The sequence below is a fragment of the Erythranthe guttata genome, chromosome 8 (genome assembly GCF_056151865.1).
Source record: "Erythranthe guttata isolate IM_541 chromosome 8, IM_541, whole genome shotgun sequence".
In the NCBI taxonomy this organism is placed as follows: Eukaryota; Viridiplantae; Streptophyta; class Magnoliopsida; order Lamiales; family Phrymaceae; genus Erythranthe; species Erythranthe guttata.
This window is the reverse complement of record NC_142540.1, coordinates 867,006-891,300: the sequence shown is the minus strand read 5'-3', so window position 1 is coordinate 891,300 and position 24,295 is coordinate 867,006. Positions and strand designations below refer to the sequence as shown.

The window sequence follows — 24,295 nt, the reverse complement described above, 5'->3', positions numbered from 1 at the left end:
GTTACACACACCCTCTGCATGCATATCGCATATCACATATATTTACACTGAAATACAAAAAAATCGCCATTCTCTTCTTCATCTACACATCATGTCCGACAATCACTGTATATCAATCGCAAAAAAAAATCAACATTCATGTTAAAATAAACACACATTTACAACAAAATTATTAAAATAAAAACAAATCATGCATTCGTATGTTAATTTAATATTTGGTATAATCGTACTCTACATAATTTATTGCAAAACGACAAATTTGTAAACCGTTATTTCACAAATTAACAACAGAATCGTCCAAAGTGTTACACGTGTAAAAAAAACAATACTTCCACATTCGTAAAATCAAATAACACTTTAACCACCGCAACGACAAATTTGTAAACCGTTATTTCACAAATTAACAACATAATCGTCCAAAGTGTTACACGTGTAAAAAAGCCGATACTTTCCACATTCATAAAATCAACTAACACAATAAACCACCACACCAGTTACGTACGTCCTCAACATGCATATCGCATATCGCAGACATTTACACAGAAACACAAAAAAATCACCATTTGCTTCTTCATCTACACATCACGTCCGACCATCACTGCACATCTCACGCAAAAAATCAATATTCATATTAAAATAAACACACATTTATAACAAAAAATAATATATATTAATATAAAAACAAATTATGCATTCATACGTTAATTTAATTTTTGGTATAATCGTACTCTACCTAATTTATTGCAAAACGACAAATTTGTAAACCGTTATTTCACAAATTAACAACATATTCATCCAAAGTGTTACACGTGTAAAAAACTGATACTTCCACATTTATAAAATCAAATAACACTTTAACCACCGCAACGACAAATTTGTAAACCGTTATTTCACAAATTAACAACATAATCGTCCAAAGTGTTACACGTGTAAAAAAACCGATACTTTCCGCATTCATAAAATTAACCAACACAATAAACCACCACACCAGTTACGCAAGTCCTCTGCATGCATATCGCATATCGCAGACATTTACACAGAAACACAAAAAATCACCATTCTCTTCTTCATCTACACATCACCTCCGACCATATCACTGCAAATTGCCCGCAGAAAAATCAGACACACATGTTAAAATAAACAAAAAATACAAAAAAATATTAAAAAAACAAAAAACAAATCATGCATTCATATGTTAATTTTACTTCTTCATCTTCTTAATTTAACTTGTTAATTCATATGAAAAAAGAAAATAAGTATGAATAAAAAAAAAATGGACTCATCTCACCACCACCATTAAGACTTAAAAGAGAAGCCCAAATGGAGAAAATGTTATAAGAAATGAACAAAAGCCCAATGGCAGCACACAAAAAAAGCCTAACAGTATTCGAAATTTCGATGAATATAAAAAGCGGAGTGTCACGTAAACATTAAGAGTAATATTTCCGTTCTCTCTCTCTCTCTCCTCTCTCTCTCTAAAACATAAAACTTCACTAAACATCTTCTCCTCTCTCTTATATATTTTTTTTCACCTCTCTCTCTCGTCGCAAACTTCGTTCTCGTCGTAACAAAGAGGGCGGGGGGGAAAAATTGAAGAGAGAAGAATTGAAGGTTTGTCGGAATTCTGGAAGTGTTAATTGTTCGGAGAGAGTGTCGTTTTGTTGGTTGGGTTGGAATTAGATTAGATCTGTTGTTTTATCTTTTCCCTTTTCTGGAGGGAGGAGACTTCACAGGTTGGTTTTTTTTTTTATTTTTTTTTTGTTTAATTTTAATTTTAGTTTTGTCACCCTTGAGAATCGAGATGAAATGTTTTTAGTCGTGAATTTGAATTTTTTTTTTGGTTTGATTTTTTTTTTATGGCTTGTTAACGTTGAAGTTGGTGTTTTTTTTGCAGAGAGATGAAGAGGTTGCGGGATGAGGTGTATATGAACCCTCAATTTAAGCGGCCATTTACTTCTTCGTCTCGGGAATCGTAAGCTGTTTTTCTTTTTATGAGTTTTTATACATCTGTAATTGGTTTGATTTTATGTGATGTGGAACTGTGATTTTTATTTTTTTTTTGCCTTTTTCGGTGTGTGTTTGATGTGAATTGAGAGTGATTTTGTGGTGTGACTGGATTTGATTGAAAATTGGTTTGATCAGAATGATTTTAGACTCAATTTCATCATGCATCAAGAGTCTGAATAGGTTGCCTCCGTAGCAGCGGCTGCGGAAATTGGAACGAAAATGGAGTGAATCAGATTGTTATTGCTTTGACTAGGGTTTCTGGGATAGTAATTGAAGAAATTTTGGATCTTTATTTGCCGACTGCTTTATTTGTTTGGTTTTATCTCTCTCTCTCTCTCTCTCTCTCTCTCACACACACACACACACACACACGCACATACACATACACACACACACACACGCACATACACATACACACACACACATTCTCTCTCTTTCTCTCTCTCTCTCTCTCTCTCTCTCTCTCTCTCTCTCACACACACACACACACACACACACACACACACACACGCACATACACATACACACACACACACGCACATACACATACACACATTCTCTCTCTCTCTCTCTCTCTCACACACACACACACACACATACACATGCACATACACATACACATACACATACACATACACATACACATACACATACACATACACATACACATACACATACACATACACATACACATACACATACACATACACATACACATACACATAAACACACTCTCTCTCTTTCACACACACACATACACATACACATACACACATTATCTCTCTCTCTCTCTCTCTCTCTCTCAGGGCTTAGGTGGATGGCGGATGACAAATAGAGTTTGGAAGACAACTGATCCAATTAATTTTGTCAATTCTTTTTTTTGTTTTCCCTCGTTTTTTACGGCATTTATGTTGAGCAATATTTTGCGGTTTTAGGTGGTAGCGTCATATTAAATGTGTGAACAAACTTAGAAGGTAAGGGTTTGAAGTATGAATATGTTCGAATTTTGAGAAAAAAAGATATTTTCTAATATTGTAAGGTCGGCAACCAAAACAATCAAAACTTTCTGCATGTGATTTGGAACTGTTGTTGCTGTTATTTGAATTGTTCGGTGGTGATTTTGGGCTTAAATTGAATGTCTCTTTTCTTATTTGACTAAGGTTTGGGCCCTCACAAGCTCCTAATGTCGGCGGAGGCGGCGGGGGCGGGGGAGCGGGAGCCGGAGCAGGACCTGGAGCCGGAGCAGGACCCGGACCCGGAGCAGGAGTTGGAGCCGGACCTGGAGGAGGTGGTGGTGTTAGTGGTAGTAATAATGGTGTTGGTACCGGAGTTAGTGACAGTGGTGCCATCGTTCCTGCTACTAGTACACAAAAGCTTACTACAAACGATGCATTGAGTTATTTGAAGCAAGTTAAGGACATGTTCCAAGACCAGAGAGAAAAATATGATAGGTTCCTTGATGTCATGAAAGATTTTAAAGCGCAAAGGTAAATCTTTCTTGGTTAAATCAACAACATATGCATTTTGATTTGAGAAATAAAGGAACCATATATCACTATTTTTTATCAACTTTGTTTCTTGCAGAGTTGATACTTCTGGTGTCATTGGAAGGGTAAAGGATTTGTTTAAAGGGCACCCTAATCTAATTCTTGGCTTCAACACATTCTTGCCGAAGGGTTATGAGATTACCCTCACTGATGAAGAGGAGGCTCCACCAAAAAGGACAGTTGAATTTGACGAGGCTATCAATTTCGTTAATAAAATCAAGGTTGAATCTTTATTACTTTTACGATAATAAAAGACTCTCGACTTTAAATCACGAGGAAGTTTTGTAGTAAATGTTGTTTTTTTTTCTTTCTGTTTTTGCGTTTTTCACCTGCAGACTCGTTTTCAAAATGACGACCATGTTTATAAATCTTTCCTGGACATCTTGAATATGTACCGTAAGGAACACAAGGGTATAACTGAGGTTTACCAAGAGGTATGCATCTCCCCTGTTATCATCCCAAATTAATTATTTTGTTTTTCATTTTTAAATATGAGGTTTCTTTGTATCTTTTTTGCAGGTTGCAGCCCTGTTTGATGACCATCCAGATCTTCTTGACGAGTTCACTCGATTTCTACCAGATACTTCAGCTATTGCTCCAGCTCCTCATGCTTCTATTGGTCGTCATTCTTTACAGCGTTATGATGAAAGGAGCTCTGCGTTGACCACAGTAAGGCAGTCTCAAATAGATAAGGTTCGTTTTCTATATCTTTTCCTATTATACAGCTATTTTTGATTTGCTGCTTGATTTTAAACATTTATTTCTCCTCCAATTTTTGTTAGCAGCGACCACGCAGGGATAGGCTGCTTATTGAACCCAATAGAGAACGAGATATTAGCGTGGAGCGTCCTGATATGGATGATGATAAAACGGTAACGAAGTTGCAAAGGGATCAGAGGAAACATATTGAAAGGGAAAATAGGAGAAACCGTGACCAGGATGACAGAGATCCCGACACCGAGAATAATGGTGACATCAGCATGCTCCGGCATTCTGACAAAAAGAAGTCTGCTCGGAAAGTTGAAGAGTTTGGTGGGAATTCAAATTTGGATGACAAGGATGCATTGAAAAGTGAGTTATCAGTATCTTGATTGTCGATGGTCATACTAGAAAGTAGGATCAAGTATATTGTGAGCATGTTTCCTTGTATACTTCTTCCTCTATGTTGCATAATTATCTTTCTGCTGTTTTTTCTACCTTGACTGCATCTGCATATATTTGTTTAAGTTGGTGCGTTTTAATATTTACTTCTTTTTTTTATATCTTGACAGGTGTGTATAGCCAGGAGTTCAATTTTTGTGAGAAAGTCAAAGAGAGGCTAAGGAGTTCGACTGAGTACCAGGCATTCTTAAAATGCCTTAACATTTACAGTTCAGAAATCATTACCAGAAAAGAATTGCAGAGTTTGGTATGAACTTTACAACTTCTATTAGCACTGTTTATCATTTCTCTGAAGAGTTTTTGGGTTTCAAAACATGGAAATTACAATCATTTGTTTAATTTGGTTCTTTCTCCAGAAACAATTTCACCTTTGTGCTATGCTGTTATTTCCATATCATCTCTAAGTTTATCTCCTAGAATATTTCTTTTAATTATGTTCCTTTGCCTTATTCTGTGAGAGATTGTTACGATAAATGAAATTGATAGTTAATTGCATCTGTTTTGTGGTTGTTATCTGATGTGGTTCAGGTTGCTGATTTACTTGGAAAATATCCAGATCTTATGGAGGGTTTCAATGAATTTTTAGAGCGTTGCGAGCAAATTGGTATACGTCAATTTTCACCAAGTAAATTTATACTTTTGGATTGAATTGTTTCATTTCTAACCGGTTGCTATTTTCCAGATGGATTGCTAGCTGGTGTCGTCGGTAAAAGTATGTCATCTTCCAGCTATTATTTAGCTTTTTAAGTACAAGAAATTTCATTTCTTTCGATTTCTGTGAATTGCTATTACCTACCCCAACTCCAACCCACACTACCTTTCAGTAAAATATTACGACTATTATGAGCAGGCACTCAGCTTTTGGATGTCTGATCTGACAACTTTATTTTATTAATAGCAGAAACGAGTGAAGGGACTTCATCGAAAGCCCAGAGAACAGATGACAAAGACAAAGAACCAAAGCGTGAAACTGAAGGAGGGAAAGAGAAGGATAGGTACAATTTGAAGTACTGGGGAAAATCCATTCAAGAGCTTGACCTTTCCAATTGTCAACGTTGCACTCCCAGTTATCGGCTTCTTCCCGAGGATGTAAGATTTTTTTTGTATACTTTTTAAAAACATGACGTACATTTTTTATGAATAAGAAAAAAAATATTATTCTCACAAATTTGCCTTTCCAGTATCCGATATCTTCAGCTAGCCAGAGGTCAGAGCTTGGTGCTCAAGTTCTAAACGATCATTGGGTGTCTGTGACATCTGGCAGTGAGGATTACTCCTTTAAACACATGAGACGAAACCAGTATGAAGAAAGCCTGTTCAGATGTGAAGATGATAGGTATAGAACATTGTCAATTTCAGAATTCATTTATATGTATATTTTGATTTTGAACCTGCATTGTGCATGTCCTGTAGTTTCCTTGAGTGTATAGACATATGAGCTTTGCTAATTGTATGTTTGTCTGGGATTCAGATTTGAGCTAGACATGTTGCTGGAGTCTGTCAGTTCAACTGCCAAGCGAGCAGAGGAATTGTTAAACAGTATGAATAATAATACAATTGGTTCGGATGGTCCGGTACGAATTGAGGACCATTTCACAGGTTTGTAATGATTGAATTCTGGGTTAATTGTTTTCAGAACATGAGATGAATTTTTATTGATGAAAGGAATTTTTCCTCTTATGTTCTTGTAGCTCTCAATTTAAGATGCACTGAACGACTATATGGTGACCATGGTCTCGACGTGATGGACATTTTGCGTAAAAATGCATCTATGGCTTTGCCTGTTGTCCTGACTCGTCTGAAGCAGAAGCAAGAGGAATGGACTAAGTGTCGTTCAGATTTTAACAAAGTTTGGGCTGAAATATATTCTAAGAACCATCACAAGTCTCTGGACCATCGCAGCTTCTATTTTAAGCAACAGGATTCTAAAAACTTGAGCACAAAATGTAAGTCGATAGTTTATAATCAGCATCATTGCAATTCTATGTATGCATATGACTATGGTTATCAAGATTTTCTCAATTTCCCGTTCGTTATGATTTTTTTTTTGGTAAGAAACAGTCTTTGTCTAGTCCTACTGTCTTTTAATGGCTCATTCTTTCATGCTTTCCATGGACAGACTTAGTGGCAGAAATTAAAGAAATCAAGGAGCAAAAGCAGAATGAGGATGATATACTTCGTACTATTGCTGCTGGAAGTAGATACTCTATCGCTCCAAACATCGAATTCGAATACGCTGACAATGAAGTTCATGAAGATGTCTTTAAAATTATCAAGTACTCGTGCGAAGAAGTCTGCTCAACAAAAGATCAGTTCAACAAAGTTATAAAGTTCTGGACATCTTTTCTTGAGCCGATGCTCGGTGTTCATTCTCGCCCTCAGAGTTCAGAGATTACTGACGATGATGGCACCTCTAAATCCCAAACACTCGGAAACACAACAATGGCTACAATTAAAAGTGAAGGAAATCTTGATGCTGAGCAACCAAAGTCTAACTGCAATGGTGATTCTAATACATCGCCTGATTTTATGAATGTTGATAAGTTGCCCAAAGAAGGACTACCATTGGCTTCTGGCGAAAAATTAACTAACCTTGACATAGGTGTTGTTTCAGGACCAGGCCTTAATCATGGTACGAATGTGTTTAAGAAACCTTCAAGGTTTATTTGTGAAGATTGGTTTAATTGCATTTGATTCACTTGCTCTTACTTTTGCATTATTTATATGTTTTGCTTCTCATATTTTTGGAAATTATTAATGAAATTCAAGGGTGTGTTGCAGATTCTTCGAGAGTGAGTAATGGGCTCATCGAGGAGGTTAATGAAGTCAAACCTAAAACAGGAGATATGCCTTCCTCAGAGGTATGACTTCGCTATGCATATTATTGGTATGATTTATAGAATCTTTTTTCCCCCTCTTGTTCTCAAGTTACCTTCTGTATTTGTTTTCACAGGATATAATAATGAGGACAACTGTAGACTCAGTAGAAGGGCCTAAACTTTCAGGATTCAATGACGGTTCTATCGATCCTGGTAAAAACGAGAAAGAAGAGGGCGAGCTCTCCCCTAATGGTGATTTCGAGGATAATTTTGGAAATTCAAATGAAGCAATGCAAGTTCAAATGGAAGAGATTGTTGCAGATGCTCGTGGTGAAAACAATGTAGATGGTGATGACGTGGACAGTGAAAATGTTTCCGAGGCCGGTGAAGATATTTCAGGCAGTGAATCTGCAGCCGATGAGTGTTCAAGGGAAGAGCAAGAAGACATTGAAGGTAAAGCCGAGAGTGAAGGTGAGGCGGAGAATACCAGTCATGGTGTAGATGGTGCAGTGGTCCCACAATCTGAACGTTATTTGCTCACTTCTAAGCCTCTGTCTAAGCATGTGGCTTCCCCACTAATTGGTGATGGGCGAAATGGTAAACGAGTGTTCTATGGGAACGACACCTTTTACGTGCTTTTTAGGCTTCATCAGGTAAAACTGTGGTCTTTTTCCCCCACTTTTTGTTGTTTCGATTTGTCATCCTTTTATTCTTTATAAATTTCTCTTAAATTTTTTTAGACTCTGTATGAGAGAGTACTATCTGCTAAAGTTAACTCAGCGAGTGAGTCAAAATGGAGAACCACAAAGGATGCGAGTTCCGATCCATATGCCAGGTGTGTTATTGGGGTAATTTAATTTTTGAATATCTTGAAAGCTATATAATATATATTAAATTTTTTTATTTTATTTTTTTGTGAATGTGTTTATTGCAGGTTCATGAGTGCTCTATTTAGTTTACTTGATGGATCTTCTGATAATTCAAAATTTGAAGACGATTGCCGATCTTTGATTGGAAACCAATCGTACATGCTGTTCACTTTGGATAAGTTGATATATAAGTTGGTCAAACAGGTAGGCAGTCTTCTCGATTATATTTGTTTACCTTTTCTCCAACTGTCTCAATTTCAATTAACACCATTTTTTTTCTGTTTCTTTTGCAGCTCCAAACCGTGTCAAGTGAAGAGGTGGACTGTAAGCTGGTTCAGTTGTACGAATACGAAAAATCTAGGAAGCCGGAGAAGTTTATCGACTCGGTTTATTACGAAAATGTCCATGTTCTTTTGCATGACGAGAATATATACCGGCTTGAATGTGTATGTTTTCCATTCAAATCAATTTTTTTCTATTTGCACATAGATTTGTGTTGTTCGATAAATTGACTGGATGCTAAAATTGTACATGCTTTTGTTGTAGACATCATCTCCCACCCGCTTATCGTTCCAATTAATGGACGACGCAAATGAGAAGGCTGAAGTTGTTGCAGTCTCTGTAGATCCAAATTTCGCAGCATATCTTCACAATGATTATCTTTCGGTTAATCATGGAAAAAAGGAGTCTTCTGCGGTTATGCTTAAGAGGTATTTTCTTTAATAATTCCCACTCCTTTTAATAAGTGTTTTAAACCTGATGTTTAATACATTAATATGATTCGAGTAAAACATAAATACGTGCAGGAATATGCGCAAGTATGCCAACATGGATGAATCTACTGCTCTGTATATGGCAACTGAGAATGTTCAGATCATGAACGGGTTGGAATGTAAAATGTCAGCAACCACATCAAAGGTATAACTCTCCACCACATCCACCACCACTACCACCACATTCACCACCACCACCACCACCACCACCACCACCACCACAACCACCTAGTGGGATCTGATTTCTGATAACAAATGTGGGTATTTTCAGATATCGTATGTGCTGGACACAGAGGACAGCTTTATTCGATTGGGAAGGAGAAGGAATGTATCAACAGATAGATCATCTGCCAAATACAAGGCAAGGGTACAAAGGTTTCACCAGTTTTTGGACGCCTCTATGGCTTAACAGATATCTCCATTTGAGGTGCGTATTAATCATCACGCCCCCCACCCCCCACCCCCCACCCCCTTCGCTTTTCTTGAAATTGGCATTTTATAAAATCAAACCGAGGAGTCGACCTAAATTTCCTTGTTTTTTTTTTTGGTGGCAGATTTCAGTGATGTACTTGTACAATTATGTACGATTAGAGAGTATTGCTCGTGCAATTTTATTTATTTTGTTGTCTGAACCAAAAAAAATAATCGTGACGGAGGTGAGTGACTGACTTGGGACCGAGTGGCGCACAAGCACCATTATCTCTGTACATATGTAAGGTTTGGGCCCCCCCACCCTAAGCTATTAAGTGTAGAGATTAATGTGTTGTTTTATTTACTTACCTGTTTCTTCCTGTAATAGACTTTTATTGTGAGATTATGGCTGTGGTTTTCAGCTTCATATACTGTAAGAGATACACAGACACTGGGTAGGGAGAAATAGTATAGCAGTATTTGACTTCCAACTTTTTTAATTTTATTTTATATATATATATATGTATAGAGTCCATTTTCCAGTTCTTGCTCATGTCAGAACTTCGAAATGGTTATATTATATATGGATTCTTTTTTTTTTTCTTAAAAAAAACATATTATGATATTTTTTTATACTCATCATCTGTCGTTTTTTTAGTGTGTATAAATTTATTTATTTTGTTTTTCCTTGTTTTGAAATGAATGAATTGTTTTTTAAGGGTAAATTACACTTAGGGTAAATTACAGTTACCCTCCTGAGGTAAGGTCAAATTACGAAAAGAGGTCAAATTACGAAAGAATCATTCATGTTTGAGTAATTATGTCCACCCCTTATGGTGTCAAATTCAAATATAATCTTCTAGAGTTTGTGGAATGTTCTTTAGTTTGTACTTGTTTTGTGCAAAAATGCAGTTTCTGATGCACCACAATTAGATATTACAAGCCAAAAGACACATAATTTAGAAGATTTCACTAAATTTGACACCACAACGATGATGAACGTGTAAGAAAGCTAAAAATTCAGGGTGGTTGTAATTACCTAAATATGAGGGTTTTTTTTGTAATTTAATCTTATCTTGAGGAGTAATCGTAATTTACCCTAAAATGTTATTTGAATTTTCTAGAAGAATGTTCTGGCAGCTATATAAATACTATTCATGAATTCAGGGCCAAGAAGCATCACAGAAAATAGAATTCAACACGCCGTTCTCACCATATTTGATATTACTCCTATTTTGAATAGAATTGTATACCAAGAACCAAACATTTACTCAGGTTCCTCGAACCCACCATTCTCAATTAAAAATTAATAAATATATCCAATAAAAAATAATAAAATATTAATTTCAACCTCCTCCTCGTGTATTCTAATACTAATTCAACTCACCCAACAGAACCCAACGCGTTTCTACACACAGTTTCACACACCATCTTCACTCGTACTGTACGATTTATATATCAACAAAATCAATCGAAGGTCTTCTTATTCTTGCCACTCTCTCTCTCCTCTCTCTCTCTCTCTCTCTCTCTCTAAAGAACCCTAGCGACAAGATTCAAGATTTGAAAACACAGTACGATGATTCATCATCGGATCAGACAATCATTCATCTGGGCTTTAACACTCGCTCTTCTTCTCTCCGCCACTCACTCCATCCGAATATTCCCACAAGATTCTACCAACACAGAATACACAGAAGCTCCAATCTACAACAATGGCAACCAATGCCAGAATCCGTCGCTAATAATACACATAGCAATGACCCTCGATTCCAAATACCTACGTGGATCAATCGCATCCGTCCATTCTATCTTAAAGCACGCATCTTGCCCACAAAGCATCCACTTCCATTTCATCACAGCCACTTCCGCCGCCTTCGATCTCAACAACGTTGTCGAATCCGTGTTCCCGAATCTTTCTTTCGAGATTCACCCCTTCGCAAATGAGGAGAAGATCAAGCAGCTGATATCCCACTCTATTCGCCCGGCTTTAGAAGAGCCGTTGAACTACGCAAGAATATACCTTTCCGAGATTCTTGATTTGTCCGTCGCCCGCGTCGTTTATATCGACTCCGATACTATAGTAGTTGACGATATCCGAAACTTGTGGTCGACTGCTTTAACGGGTTCTAGAGTGATCGGAGCTCCGGAATACTGCAATGCGAATTTCACGACGTACTTCAATAACGGATTCTGGGCCGACCCGGTTCTTTCGAGCGTGTTTGCAGGGAAGAGGCCTTGTTATTTTAATACGGGTGTGATGGTGATCGATTTGGAGAGATGGAGGAAAGGAGATTATACGAAGAGAATCGAAGGGTGGATGGAGATTCAAAAGCAGAGGAGGATATACGAGTTGGGTTCTTTGCCGCCATTTATGCTGGTTTTCGGTGGAGATATCGAAGGGATTGATCATAGGTGGAATCAACACGGGCTTGGTGGTGATAATTTGGTTAATAGTTGCCGGAGCTTGCATCCGGGTCGGGTCAGTTTGCTCCATTGGAGTGGGAAGGGGAAACCGTGGGTCAGGCTCGACCGGGGCAGCCCTTGCCCTGTCGATCTTTTATGGGCGCCTTACGATTTACGAAGAACGAATATGTGAACCTGGGGTTCGATTTTTTTCTGCTACATCATTTATTTTTTTTAGAAAAAAATATTCTTTTGTAAATGAAAATAGGGAGAGATATAGGGTCGAGAAATGAGATTGTACGTAATGTTACCAACATCAGCTACTCGTAGCACGGGGGATTTTCATTTCTCGAAATCCCCTGTACGAGGCATTCTTTTTGGAATTCAATTGAATTTAAATCTGAAATTTTCGAGTTAGATATGCATATATTCAAGCTGCAACTTCATTTACCCTCAGCAGTTATTTTATGGAATTTACGGTTACCGTTAATACAACACCAACATTATTCAATGCCGAATTCAGAAGAATACCTGTAGTACCTTCTTCAAGTTCGACTTATTTCATCATCTACCGTCACTTCATCAAACTACAACTACGGGCAATGCGACCATTAGTTACTTCATCAAAAGAACGAAAATCAAGATCAAGAATGGGTTGATGCCTAATGAATATATTTTAGAACAATTTACTGTTTCTCTGTGTAACAATATTACCAGAACTGAGATTAGTAGAAATCTAATGAAGCATGTAAGTTTTAGGCCAAAACCAAGTAACCTAATCTAGGTACCTGTTAGCTAAAAGTGGGCATGGTTCTCATTTATTCGAATTGGAAGACACACTAAATTCCAGACAAGAATTCAATATGGACCAACTCCCTAATACGTGTCTGAATTAGGCTCTGCCTACAACCTTGGTGGGAAGCTATCTTGACAGACGAAACCAATAATTGTTTTGTGAAATTCGGCAAGTTCCGTAAACGGACTAATTCAAACAGAAATCATCTGGACCATACGAATTCCATATTCCAGCTAATTTGTTAGGCAAAGATGATCGGCTTTGGGTGTTCAGACATATGACAATTAATGTAATGAATGCATATCTTTGGATTACGTGAATAGATACGTTTCTATAAATTGGAAAATAAGAATGTATACAAAGATAAAAAAAGAAGAAATATACATCACCCTTTTTATACTTATAACAAACCAACCGCACAACTCAGATGCAATCTGTTCTCCAACCCTCTTAGATGATGCCCCATTAGCATGCACCTGCAATAAATAAATAAATAAATAAATAAATAAATAAATCCACTTTCATTACAATCTCGAAATGGACAAAGAATTAGGAAAGACTACAATGAAAAAACATATCCACACTAACCAGAAAAGCAGCTTGGCCAAATAATCCCTTGAAGTGCCAATTGTATCACTATATTCCTTGTCCGTTTCTTGATAGTTCTGTATACTGCTTACAGCCAAGTCACCCTCATAATCGGACGTGGTTTCGTCTTTGAAAAATCTTCGTAGTATGTTTTGAGAAAGTTCATGGATGATTTCCTCCACTTCAGGCGATGATGGTCTGGATAGCTCGGCTACCTGAAAATAGAATGTTCGTAAAATGATTACATGGCGAACATAAAAAAAAAATATCAGAAAAAATGCTAAAACTATGTACTCGATTATTACCATATCTGATTCCAAGGATCTTAAGTACTCCAGCAGATTGTTATTACTATTTCTGATATGCTCCATTTCCAAACTTTCCTGTTTCTGGGCATGAAGCTCCTACAGAAAAAGAAAAGAATAAACTTAAAAAGCAATAAATATAAATACTAAAAGGAGTTCCGTTGCATAAAAAGTTCATACAAGACGAACTTGTAATCAATTTATTGAGCTGAAACACGTAAACTCTTAATATGAAAACAGTAATCAACGTTAATCCACTATGAATATCCATTAACACTAGCCAATGAAATGTAAGCATGCGTGGAATTTGTATAACTAAATATCACCATTTTCGAAGGGGGCAAGACATCGAACATAGGAAAGAACAGTTACGTGTCCTTTATTACCATGTCTGCAAGCAACAGATTCAGTTACTTGCATCATTTTTCAATCAGTTAGTTGCCCTCCTGTTCTTGCCTTTGAATTTCGATCAAATCATTTTTTTGTTTCCTTTAGACTATTTCTACTGACGACGACTCAATACGGACATGCTAAATTTATCTATTGCAAATTTAATTCATCGGATCAACTTCTTATAATCGGTCAACGCTCATCTGTCAATAAATTATTTAAGCTTGTTCCGACACTGGTTATGTTCATGCGCTTCAGTCTTTCAATTAGAGTAGATAACGTAAACGTAAGGCACAACTAGATAGTTTCTTGACCCTTTTGTCTTTCAAGCATGAAGTTCAGAATATAAGGTAATCGTTAACCAAGATCAATTATCATCGTCTATTAGCCTCACTAATTGTGAATTGAATTTTTTCAACACGTAAAAGCCAAAAATCAAATACATCCATCTGTTGATCACAAACATCCCCACAAAGGCAAATTTCAGAATATAATAATAAAATCACTAACCTGTTTAGCTGCGGACAACTCCGATTTTAATTGCTGAATATAATTTAATGCTTCTGGTGACAAATCCTCAAAAGTTTGAGTATTCGTGTTTTTCGATTCTTCTGCAGAACCTTCAACTCCACCATTAAAATCTTTTTCACCTCCCCCACTGTCACTTGCCTCCCACCTCACCTCAGAGGTGCCATCATTATTGCAAACAATGGAGCTTTTCGAACTATGTAGCGAAATATCGAAATTCCTCATCAGTGATATTCGATACTCCGCATTCCACAACGTATACCTACAAAGACACAAGTTAATTCAGCTGCATAACAGAGAACCAATACCTAACTCACATAACCGATTTTTGAATGTTGATATATATATTATACAGTTAAATATTGAGCAAATATTTTTTTATCAAACACTGAGATAAGAAAATGAAAATTATGGATAGAAGCAGTAACGGTGTGAACTGATCGGAAGGGTTAAATTAATTACCCGGTGGCGATAGAAGAGACTATGAGGCGATCGAGTGGGTGCTTGGAAACGGTAACGGTGACGGTGAACTGATCGGAGGGCAAAAGTCCAAGCATCGTAGAAATCGTCTGCTTCATTGAATCCTTGGCGGAATCGGAAACCCCCTTGGAAATGACGGAATTGTCGAGAGGCTCAATCCTCTTCAGCAAATTAGCTATGACGGAGAATTCGCGCCCGAAACCGGATTTCCTGGTGGAGACGAATTCGTCGGAGACGCCGCCGCCGTCGACGCCGGAGATGAGGCAGCTGATTGGGGAGCGTTTTCTGGGAGCTGCGGGGAGCAAGGGGCGGATGAGGAGGTGGTGGTGGGAGAGAGGGGACTGAGGGGGGAGGAAGGTGGGTTTAAGGGAGAAGTCGGCGGCGCGTGAGATGAGGATTGCCCTCGCCGCTGCTGAGGCGGCCATTGAATTTATTTTGTGGTGAGTAATTTGGGGGATTCCGGCAGCCCTGCGGCGGGAGAGAAGGGATTCTCTTCTTAGCTTCTAATCTGCGTCGGGAGCCTCAGCCCACCAATATTTGTTGCTGTTGATTTTGTTGGGTGGTGAAGTTTTGGTTTAAATAATGGGGCTTATTTGTCGAGTTTATTTACAGATTCGCCATTGCAGCTGCTAGTGACGTCACTCTGTGAAAAGATTCTTGACTGTGACTGTGTAAATATATAAATTATTTATTTAATTTTCGGAATAAATATTTGCCGTTAGTAAAAATGAATGCATAGTGTGAAAATGGGCCCTATTTGATTAGAGTTCGGGTTTGGTAGACCCGAAATTGTGGGCCTGTTGGATCCTGGTCTCAGCTTTTATGTAGATCCACATAATTATAAATTAGCAATTCGCATTGACATTGACATTAATTTATTTACACCATTAAAATCGTGCCACGTGGTTTTAGGCAAAGCCCAACTGTCAATGTTCAATTCTCTCTCACTAAAATCATCAACAAAAAACGAAAAATAAATATAAGAGTTAGGAATTAATTCTAGAAAATAACCATTTCTTTTAATAACGATGTGCTATGAACTTCGACTCAAATAGAAATATTGTATGGGGAATTAGTTTTAAATTCAATAGTGAATTGTAGTATGTTATTTATGTATGAACTGTTAAAATGTCATTTAAATTTCACGAATGTAGTTTTGAATTTGATCATGATTTTGTGATTCTTTTTTGGTCTGATTGTGACAAAATTCAAAACATGAAAACTGTAATTATTTGAGTTAACTCTCTAATTCAATTTGAGCCAGCTAGATTGAATATCAGGTGGCGAAGTTATGCGTGAAATGAGTTATTAAAATTGTGGACAATATTCGTTGATTCATGCATATCTTTCTCACCCAACATTCAATATTGATAATTCAAGTTGGATAAGAAAAACTCATTCTAAGAAGTACAAATTTTGTGTTTTCTGTTCTGCCAAATTCAGACTAAAAAACGATCAAAATCACGTATAAAATCGAATAGATATTACTAAAACTAAAAAGACATTTATCATGTCCCTATTTATACTGCAACTTAAAAAAATCTACCAAAATTATAATTTTATATAAAAAAGAATTTCAAAAAAATATTTTATAAATGATGGGCTCTACCTTATAATAGGTCCCATTAAGGATTGAAAACTACTAAAAGCCCCTATGCAAAAGGCCCAATCGGCCATTAAAGAAAAGTTCATATGATCATTGACGGCTTTTGAGATCCTACACCGGGTAGATCTTTACCATTAATATACACACAAACACACACACACCCACATTGGTGTGTGTAGATCAACGGTGAAAAATCACCCGGTGTAACCTTCACCGGGTGTAGGATAGATAAAACCGATCATTGACAGTCAACGCAAAAAAAAAATAATAATAATAATAAAAAAAGAAACAATTTATAAAAAAAAAATAAAAAAAAAGTGTTACTGGGCCAGGTCAAACAGCCAACTCGGAATATAATATAAAATAATATAAAATAAAATATTTATATAAAGCCAAGTTTTGAAGGAACACGCAGAATCAAATTTCTCCCTGAAAAAAACATTCATTCATTCATTCGTTCACCAATTTCGCTCCGCGTAAGCTGCAAACAATGGCTTCTTCCGCCACTCTCAAACGGTGGCTCAGGCCCGAGGTAATTCCCTAGATCTTCTCCTATTTCTCTCTCTAATAAAATAAAAAATAAATAAATAATCGATCCTTTTTTCGTATGGTTGATCGGTGTATCCAAAGGATCTGATGATTTTTCTGGTTATATTTTTCTAGGTGTACCCTTTGTTCGCAGCCGTCGGAGTGGCCGTCGGGATTTGTGGAATGCAATTGTTCCGTAATATTTCCACTAATCCTGAAGTCAGGTCTAATTATTTTTGCCCTAAAAATTCTATCTTTCTCGAAGTTCTATATATATATATATATATATATATATATATATATATATATATATATATATATATATATATATATATATATATATATATATATATGGTGGATGTATGTATTAGATCTGTACACAAATTGCGCATAATTTTTTTTGTATTTGGAAATTTGAATTGGAAAAGAGATAAAATGGTAAGAAGGAGGTGATGCGGGTGATAATTGATTATTCTCTATTTTATGTAGGCTTTTAATCTTGTTTGTGGATTTGTTGTTTCGTAATCGTCTCGATTATTTGGATTTTTCCGATTTCACGCAACTGATAGGCTTGTAATTTTTTTTTGCTATTTGTTTCTGCACCATTAAATATTTTATCAACCTGGTTTACATAGCAAAAATGCAATAATTGTGGGGTTGTTCATATACTTCATTCATCGTATCGATTTTGCTTCAATTTTATCGTTTTTGTATGAATTTTGAACGTAAATCTTGATTTTTTTTATTTGCGATATATGTAGGGTAACTAAGGAAAACAGAGCGGCAGGCGTGTTGGATAACTTTGCTGAAGGGGAGAAGTACGCAGAACATGCTCTTCGGAAATTCGTTCGTAACAAGTCTCCAGAAATCATGCCTTCCATAAACAGCTTCTTCACCGACCCCAAATATTGATTTGTTTATCGTCTGTTGATTGTTTGGAACAGTATTTACGATGGAGACTGCGCATTTTGTCTTTGATTGAGCACAAAATATTCAGAAATTGACTAGGCAAATAAATTTAATAAAACTATATTGGAGTATCAGTCTTTCTTCAATAAAAATTCATTGATTTTTTATTATCTTTTATGCATGTTCTAAAAGATTTTTTCATCTCTGGCTGAAGTATTTCTTTTGCAATTGTTTTTGTTTTGTACGCATTATTACATTTACACGACGCTATTGACCGAATTAACAGTGAGCAAGAAACTGAAGGTAAATGAACTGTGGCGCCGCAGAATTACGAATCGAGAGAAAAGTAACAAAAAAACATGTTTTTGAATGCAAAAGTAAAAATCACAGTAGCCATTGATTAAATCCAGATATTCTAAATGGCCAGATTTCATACAACGAAAAAAACGACGATAGAATTCTTGATCCTTGACGAGGTATCAAGATACGATGTGCCGTGAAAATTAAAGTCGAATGTACATCAGGGTCCAGGTTCAATCTGCTGCTTATCCTTGGCCTCAACATACCATGAGTTCCATGCTTCAGAATAATGATGAAAAAGGCCATTGACGGCTGTAACAATGTCGTTAAAAATAATAATCAATAATCTAAAGCTTGCCATACTCGGAAGATTGAGCTAAGGAAAAACTTAATGAGTACCTTGATTGCAATACCGTGGTTGATAATCACGGAATAGATTCTGCCAGTCCTCATTCTGCCCGCCATTCTTGTTTTCACGAGCCTCTGACTCGGTTACATTTGGTGTGAAGGGGCCGAATACAAACTCCTTTGTGCCATAATTCTGATGCTGCTCGGTTAATACCTCCTCTTGTACAGCTTTTGAGTTATCTTTCGAACGTATTCCCATATTTACTTTCTCGATTAGTTTCCAATCAGTTGAGGAAGTATTGCATCTTTTCACCAACGTATTAGTTATCTCGGTCCCAAATGCTCTCCTCTTGGGATTTTTCGCATCCGGTGCAATAGATAGCCCATCTCCACAACTTTCCATGCCTATCCACCTATATGCCGATTTTCCAATCTCAGAGCAAACCTGTAAAGTACCAATGTTATTTGAAAAACATTAGCCGATAGAGTATTTAACAATCATTCATCGAATTGAGCCACGTGACGACAGTCACAGATCATACTTGAATAAGGAAGCCCAATTACACGCAACAGTAGAAGATCGTCCTAATTATGAAAATAACCTATCTCCTAGAAGGAATTCGAAACAAACTAACCTTTTCAATAAGTTTCATAGACGAAAACACATTTGCAATATCATACAAGCGTCTGGACTTCGCTGCAGAAGTATACAAAACAAGAAAAGTTAGAAAGAGTTACATGTACATTTTTTTTTTCATATTCACCATAATGAAATCGAATACAATAAATATGAAGGTTATCGACTCATCGTTACTTCTCAAAGCTTTTTCATCATGGCCATCCCATAGCAAAGCCAACGCAGCCCCGTCGAGTGAGATTAATTCCGTCTTAAGAGATTAAAAAGGTGGAGATGGATCAAATTGAAGCATTGAATTCACTTTTTCAGAACCCAAATATAAGCAATACTTACATCAGAACAAAGGAAAAGCTTGACAAAATTTTGCGTCAGAAGTCCCAATGACTTTTGCCTCTTGTGTTCTATAAAATCACATGAACAAATACACAAAAGAAAAATTGATGGGCAGTATAGAATATAAAAATCCACAATCTGACTTTCTTTAGCAGTACTAATACAAAAGTGGCTCGAACACGAAACATGTATAGTTTCTAAGTGAAATGCCAGCTGACAGTGGGAGATACTCACCACTTTTATCTAATTCCGAACATTCGTCTTGCCACTCAGTTTTTGAGTCGGAAGGTAGGGCATACTTCTTCTGATTTGAGACCTTTGGAAGAGAAATCGTACATAGTTAGATGATACGAGCAGCATAATGAATTACGGTCTTGCTAGATCAAGATTTTAATTAATAATAACACAAAAGTAACAAAAATTACATTAGCAACATAGGTACCAAACTCCTCTTTTAGTCCTTGTTCCTAAAAAAGAGACGAAGATAGGACAAAGTCAGTGATTCATTAAGATTTAGAGACGATTCTCGATTTTATCTGTAACACATAGCCAGTAGAAAATAGCCACCTTGAGGACTTTCAAGGCCTCGGGAATTGCACCAAAACCCTTCCAAGTATACTGATTCTTAGCTTTCTTCTGCAGAACCTGGAATTTTTTTTCCCACTCATTAGAGTTTTTATTAATTATGAAACACATTAGACAAAATTTTTAGAAAGTTACCCCAATGCCCTCCAAAATATTCACAATGTCATATATTCTTCGTCGTTCTACACCTGAACACAAGTTTAAAGCAACGAAATAAGATCATACAATAATATGTATTGTGTTAATTGAAATCAACGTAGCACGTTGAATATATAAACGCCTCTCACAATTTCATACTGGAAAGTAATTCATTTTTCACAGAGTCTACATTAAAATATAACAAACTGTCTTCCTCCATGTTTTCATCATCAAAATCCCGAGGTCCGAATAACGTTTTACTTACATCAATAAATTCCAGATTTATTTATACATTGAAACTCCCATAAGAATTTATACTGATTCAAAGCTCTCCTTTGTTTTTTTTTTTTTTTTTTTCTGCATAACTAAAAATATGAAGATGTATGATGCTAATTTTGCAACTCCTCAATGAAGATTGACTCAACACCATCAAATGCAAACATGGAAAATCAAAATTGAGAGCAAAAGGACCATTACCCAACTGAAGAGCAGCAGCGTCCAATCCGATGGTGTCCACACCTTCACGATTATACAACTTGAAGAAACTGCACAAACCCAAAAATCAATTAAATCGGAAAATTCCCTCAAACAAAATTTGTGCGTGCGTTCGTCGTAGCAGAATCGAAAGGTGAAATTACTTGGTGCATAAGCGGCCGAGAGATTTCTCCTTACGACAATAAGGAGACGCCATTTCCAACAAATGAATGGGAGAAGCTTGCATACAGATATTTTACCGAAACGAGATGATTGGTGAAAGGAGAAAAATCATAAAGTGGATTAGGGATTTTGAATTTTGGGATTAAGGGTTTACAGATACGGAGAGAAGTGTGTATTGTGTGCTTGGATGAGTCGCGGGAATTTGAATTCAGATTGAAGCGCCAAGTGCACAATGTCCGTAATCCGTGTTATCACTTAGTTAATTTATTTCTTCTTTACACTTTACTTTTAAAAATGATTTATTTTTGTTATTCCAATTTATTATTTACTATGATAAAGTTCATTAGATATATAAGTTTAGAATGTATGTTAATTTTATTTAAATACTTGATATTTTGTATAGGTGATCGAGCTATGTTCGCTGGTGTGATGATGTCAACCTAGTTTTGCGCACGTTAGTCCTTAACTTCCACTAGGATCTTGGTCGACGTCGTTCCTGTAACACCAAGAAGGGTTTCCCTGCGTAGAAGTTTCTACGATCAAGTCGACATTTTTCCAACCGAGCTTTAGTTCGAGCCGAATTTCATAGCTTACTGAGCGAAAATATGTGTCAAAACTTGGTTCTTAACGGTGACAACTGAGCTTAAATAAGCGTTTAACGAGCAATCTCAAATCGAGTATCACGTAACTTGGCTTGATTATATGCTCTAGAATGCACAGTAATAAAGGCAAGAACATATAGAAGGGAGAAGGAAAAACGAAAAAAATAAAATCATACCGTCACTGCAGAAGAAAACCAGAAATTTCTTTCTCCTAAGTTTTTAAGCCCACAATCATATCCAAATACAGAGACAAAAGGATTCAACTACAATGAATCTAGAGTACACGAAAAACTAAAACAAAAAAGAAAAGAAAAGAAAAACGGTCTTAAAACAATGCCCAAACATGTGTATATAAATAGACAAATAAAATAAATCCCCTCCCCTGTTTTTCATTCAACAGCTAAAAAACAAGAACCCGAACTCTATTGATCGACCGCAGTAACCTCTTGCCACTCCCCATCGACCGATTCTTTCCACAGAGTGACGCTATTGTCACCAGAAGCAACAGCAAGTAAATTCCCAGTCAGTGACCAAGAAACCCTCCAAACAGGATTCTTGAAATCCTTCAAAACCTTGCCCTCCCATTGGTCACCTTCCTTAACTGCGGTCCACACAACCACGGTACCATCCTGAGAAGCACTGGCAATAGTTGACTTTGGAAGTCCAAGATTCGGGGCCCACGCAACATCTCTCACCCAATCAGAATGCATTTGAAGAGCAGGGAAGCAGTCCATTTTCCAGCTACCGTTGTACAGCTTCCACACCTTAACGGTGTTATCGCAGCCACCAGAAGCCAGCTTCTGAACGGGCTCGAACGCTCCAGACCCGACTAACGCACCGGGAGCCATAGACGGGGCCCACGATACCGAGGTCACCCCCACAGGGTGGGCTTGGTCTATCTTGGTGGTCTCCCAGCCACCGTCCGATCGAGAGGTGTAGACTGAGATATTCCCATCGGACGAACCACAGGCCAAGCAGAATCCAAGCTCGTGAGGCGCCCAAGCAATGGAGTTGACCGAAGATTTGTGGTCGTTGAAAACGTGGAATTGTGACCATTCTTTCTGATTGCCTTCCTTCCAGATAATGACTTTGCCATCGTACGAGCACGAGGCGAGAATGGAACCGAATTTGGGGTGGGCCCACGCCACCTGCCAGACTGGACCTTGGTGACCGGTCAAGGTGGCGAGATGCTGAGAAGTGGAGTTGTTCCCCACTCCGATTATTTTAATGGTGGCATCGGATGAAGCTGTGGCCACTCGTTTTCCATAGTAATCCATGGCTACATCGTGAACGACATTGCTGTGGCCTGTTTCTATCTTCTGTGCAGGCATCTTTTTTGTGGTAGGTTACAGTTTCTTTATGTATTCGAATTTTTCAGCTCCTGTAACATTAATCCAAACGCACATCAATCCTACGGAATCTCCAAGTTATTCCAAATTTCACATAAACACCATCCAGCAACACAATTTAACCCACAAAAAAGATATGCTACATAAAACAATTAAGCATTGTACAGGGCTTGAAAGACACGATTGTTCCCAGTAGGAAAGGGCATTACTCGAAATAACACAAAGCAGGATCCAAAATTTACAAACAAACTTTTTGTTTAAGCCAAATTAGATCTTTGTATTGATTATTTGGGGGCAAAATTAGCATCCCAGAAACCTAATCTCACTCCACACAATCCTAAAAAAAAAACGTCTAAAGCCGGAATCTTCATTGTATACATTAATAGGTTCGAAAAGATTATCACGTCACTCGAGATCAATTATTTTAATCTGTAAAAAATAATATGAACACTGCATACCTCGACAATTTAATTAGATTATGTAAATCCCGATCGAGAAAAAAACGAATTTACATCAGCACGATTTGAATTAAGGGAGAAAAAACCACGCATAGACATTAATGAAACGGATCTAATACTTCCTTCAATCCCAGATCTCAAAATTTTAGAAACGGAAAAAATAAAAAAAAATAAAATAAACGTGAAATCAAACAAAATTACGAAAAAGGAAAAAAAGATAATACCGCAAATTGAAAAACAAGAGTTTTACCAGAGAGAAACAATTGATTCAGATCGGATTGGGAGCTTGAGAAGAAAGGAGAAAACGCCGATGGAATTTGCTGGAGGGAACTGCAGTTGTAGATACAAGCAGTAATAATGCTTTTGCGTATTTAATGAGGATGTGTTTGGTTACTTGGATAGCCGTATCCCTATTCCGATTTTGTGTTTGGTTACAATGGAAATAATACAATTTATTTATTTTTTAAATAGGGTAAATTCCACTTTACCCCTTGTACTTTGGCTGGATATCACTTTACCCCATTGTAATCCCAATTACATTGATTTGCCCCCTTGTACTTTGGTTCGATATCACTTTACCCCATTCTACTCTCAATTCATCGATTTGCCCCCTTGTACTTTAGCTCAATATCACTTTTAACCCCTTCTACTGTCAATTGCATCGATTTGCCCCCATGTACTTGAAAACATATCTCAATGTGGCCCTCGCCGTTAGTTTTCGAACCTTTGACCTTAACACCGTTTGATCTAAGTTTAGAAATTACAAAA

General features: G+C 37.0%; 6 protein-coding genes across 7 annotated transcripts; 3 read left to right on the top strand and 3 right to left on the bottom strand.

The window, feature by feature from the left end:
* Positions 1-1,421: 1,421 nt before the first annotated feature.
* On the top strand, positions 1,422-10,312 carry LOC105966339 (paired amphipathic helix protein Sin3-like 2). 2 transcript variants are annotated; one of them, XM_088821486.1, is made up of 24 exons: positions 1,422-1,733; positions 1,895-1,972; positions 3,168-3,494; positions 3,592-3,775; positions 3,890-3,988; positions 4,074-4,247; positions 4,340-4,625; positions 4,826-4,962; positions 5,244-5,319; positions 5,398-5,427; positions 5,617-5,804; positions 5,897-6,051; positions 6,187-6,314; positions 6,407-6,661; positions 6,835-7,347; positions 7,497-7,576; positions 7,669-8,187; positions 8,275-8,369; positions 8,469-8,607; positions 8,697-8,849; positions 8,950-9,113; positions 9,210-9,321; positions 9,448-9,603; positions 9,731-10,312. In XM_088821486.1, the coding sequence occupies exons 2-23, from the start codon at positions 1,899-1,901 to the stop codon at positions 9,583-9,585; spliced, it is 4,026 nt and encodes a 1,341-aa protein (XP_088677612.1). In that variant the 5' UTR covers positions 1,422-1,733; positions 1,895-1,898; the 3' UTR covers positions 9,586-9,603; positions 9,731-10,312. The 2 variants fall into 2 exon arrangements, with proteins under 2 accessions (XP_088677612.1, XP_088677611.1); XM_088821485.1 differs by having other exon boundaries at positions 1,433-1,733; positions 5,614-5,804.
* A 650-nt stretch (positions 10,313-10,962) lies between these two features.
* On the top strand, positions 10,963-12,407 carry LOC105970632 (putative galacturonosyltransferase-like 10). The gene has a single exon (XM_012995469.2). It carries the CDS (start codon positions 11,164-11,166, stop codon positions 12,181-12,183), a length of 1,020 nt encoding a protein of 339 aa, XP_012850923.2. The 5' UTR covers positions 10,963-11,163; the 3' UTR covers positions 12,184-12,407.
* A 690-nt stretch (positions 12,408-13,097) lies between these two features.
* Positions 13,098-15,725, bottom strand: LOC105968875 (seed maturation-like protein). Its single transcript, XM_012993564.2, has 5 exons — positions 15,060-15,725; positions 14,580-14,859; positions 13,680-13,778; positions 13,375-13,589; positions 13,098-13,262 (listed from the first exon to the last, which is right to left on the bottom strand). The coding sequence occupies exons 1-5, from the start codon at positions 15,500-15,502 to the stop codon at positions 13,187-13,189; spliced, it is 1,113 nt and encodes a 370-aa protein (XP_012849018.2). The 5' UTR covers positions 15,503-15,725; the 3' UTR covers positions 13,098-13,186.
* Positions 15,726-17,043: 1,318 nt separating this feature from the next.
* Positions 17,044-18,290, top strand: LOC105970640 (uncharacterized). The gene is made up of 3 exons (XM_012995476.2): positions 17,044-17,215; positions 17,347-17,435; positions 17,973-18,290. Exons 1-3 carry the CDS (start codon positions 17,174-17,176, stop codon positions 18,121-18,123), a joined length of 282 nt encoding a protein of 93 aa, XP_012850930.1. The 5' UTR covers positions 17,044-17,173; the 3' UTR covers positions 18,124-18,290.
* A 182-nt stretch (positions 18,291-18,472) lies between these two features.
* On the bottom strand, positions 18,473-21,341 carry DEL2 (DP-E2F-like 2). The gene is made up of 11 exons (XM_012995488.2): positions 21,100-21,341; positions 20,939-21,006; positions 20,459-20,511; positions 20,306-20,383; positions 20,164-20,205; positions 19,973-20,054; positions 19,739-19,806; positions 19,583-19,655; positions 19,404-19,465; positions 18,820-19,213; positions 18,473-18,732 (listed from the first exon to the last, which is right to left on the bottom strand). The coding sequence occupies exons 1-11, from the start codon at positions 21,180-21,182 to the stop codon at positions 18,641-18,643; spliced, it is 1,095 nt and encodes a 364-aa protein (XP_012850942.2). The 5' UTR covers positions 21,183-21,341; the 3' UTR covers positions 18,473-18,640.
* A 561-nt stretch (positions 21,342-21,902) lies between these two features.
* LOC105968885 (protein transport protein SEC13 homolog B) lies at positions 21,903-23,976 on the bottom strand. The gene is made up of 2 exons (XM_012993578.2): positions 23,778-23,976; positions 21,903-23,101 (listed from the first exon to the last, which is right to left on the bottom strand). Exon 2 carries the CDS (start codon positions 23,049-23,051, stop codon positions 22,143-22,145), a length of 909 nt encoding a protein of 302 aa, XP_012849032.2. The 5' UTR covers positions 23,052-23,101; positions 23,778-23,976; the 3' UTR covers positions 21,903-22,142.
* Between the last annotated feature and the right edge of the window lie 319 nt (positions 23,977-24,295).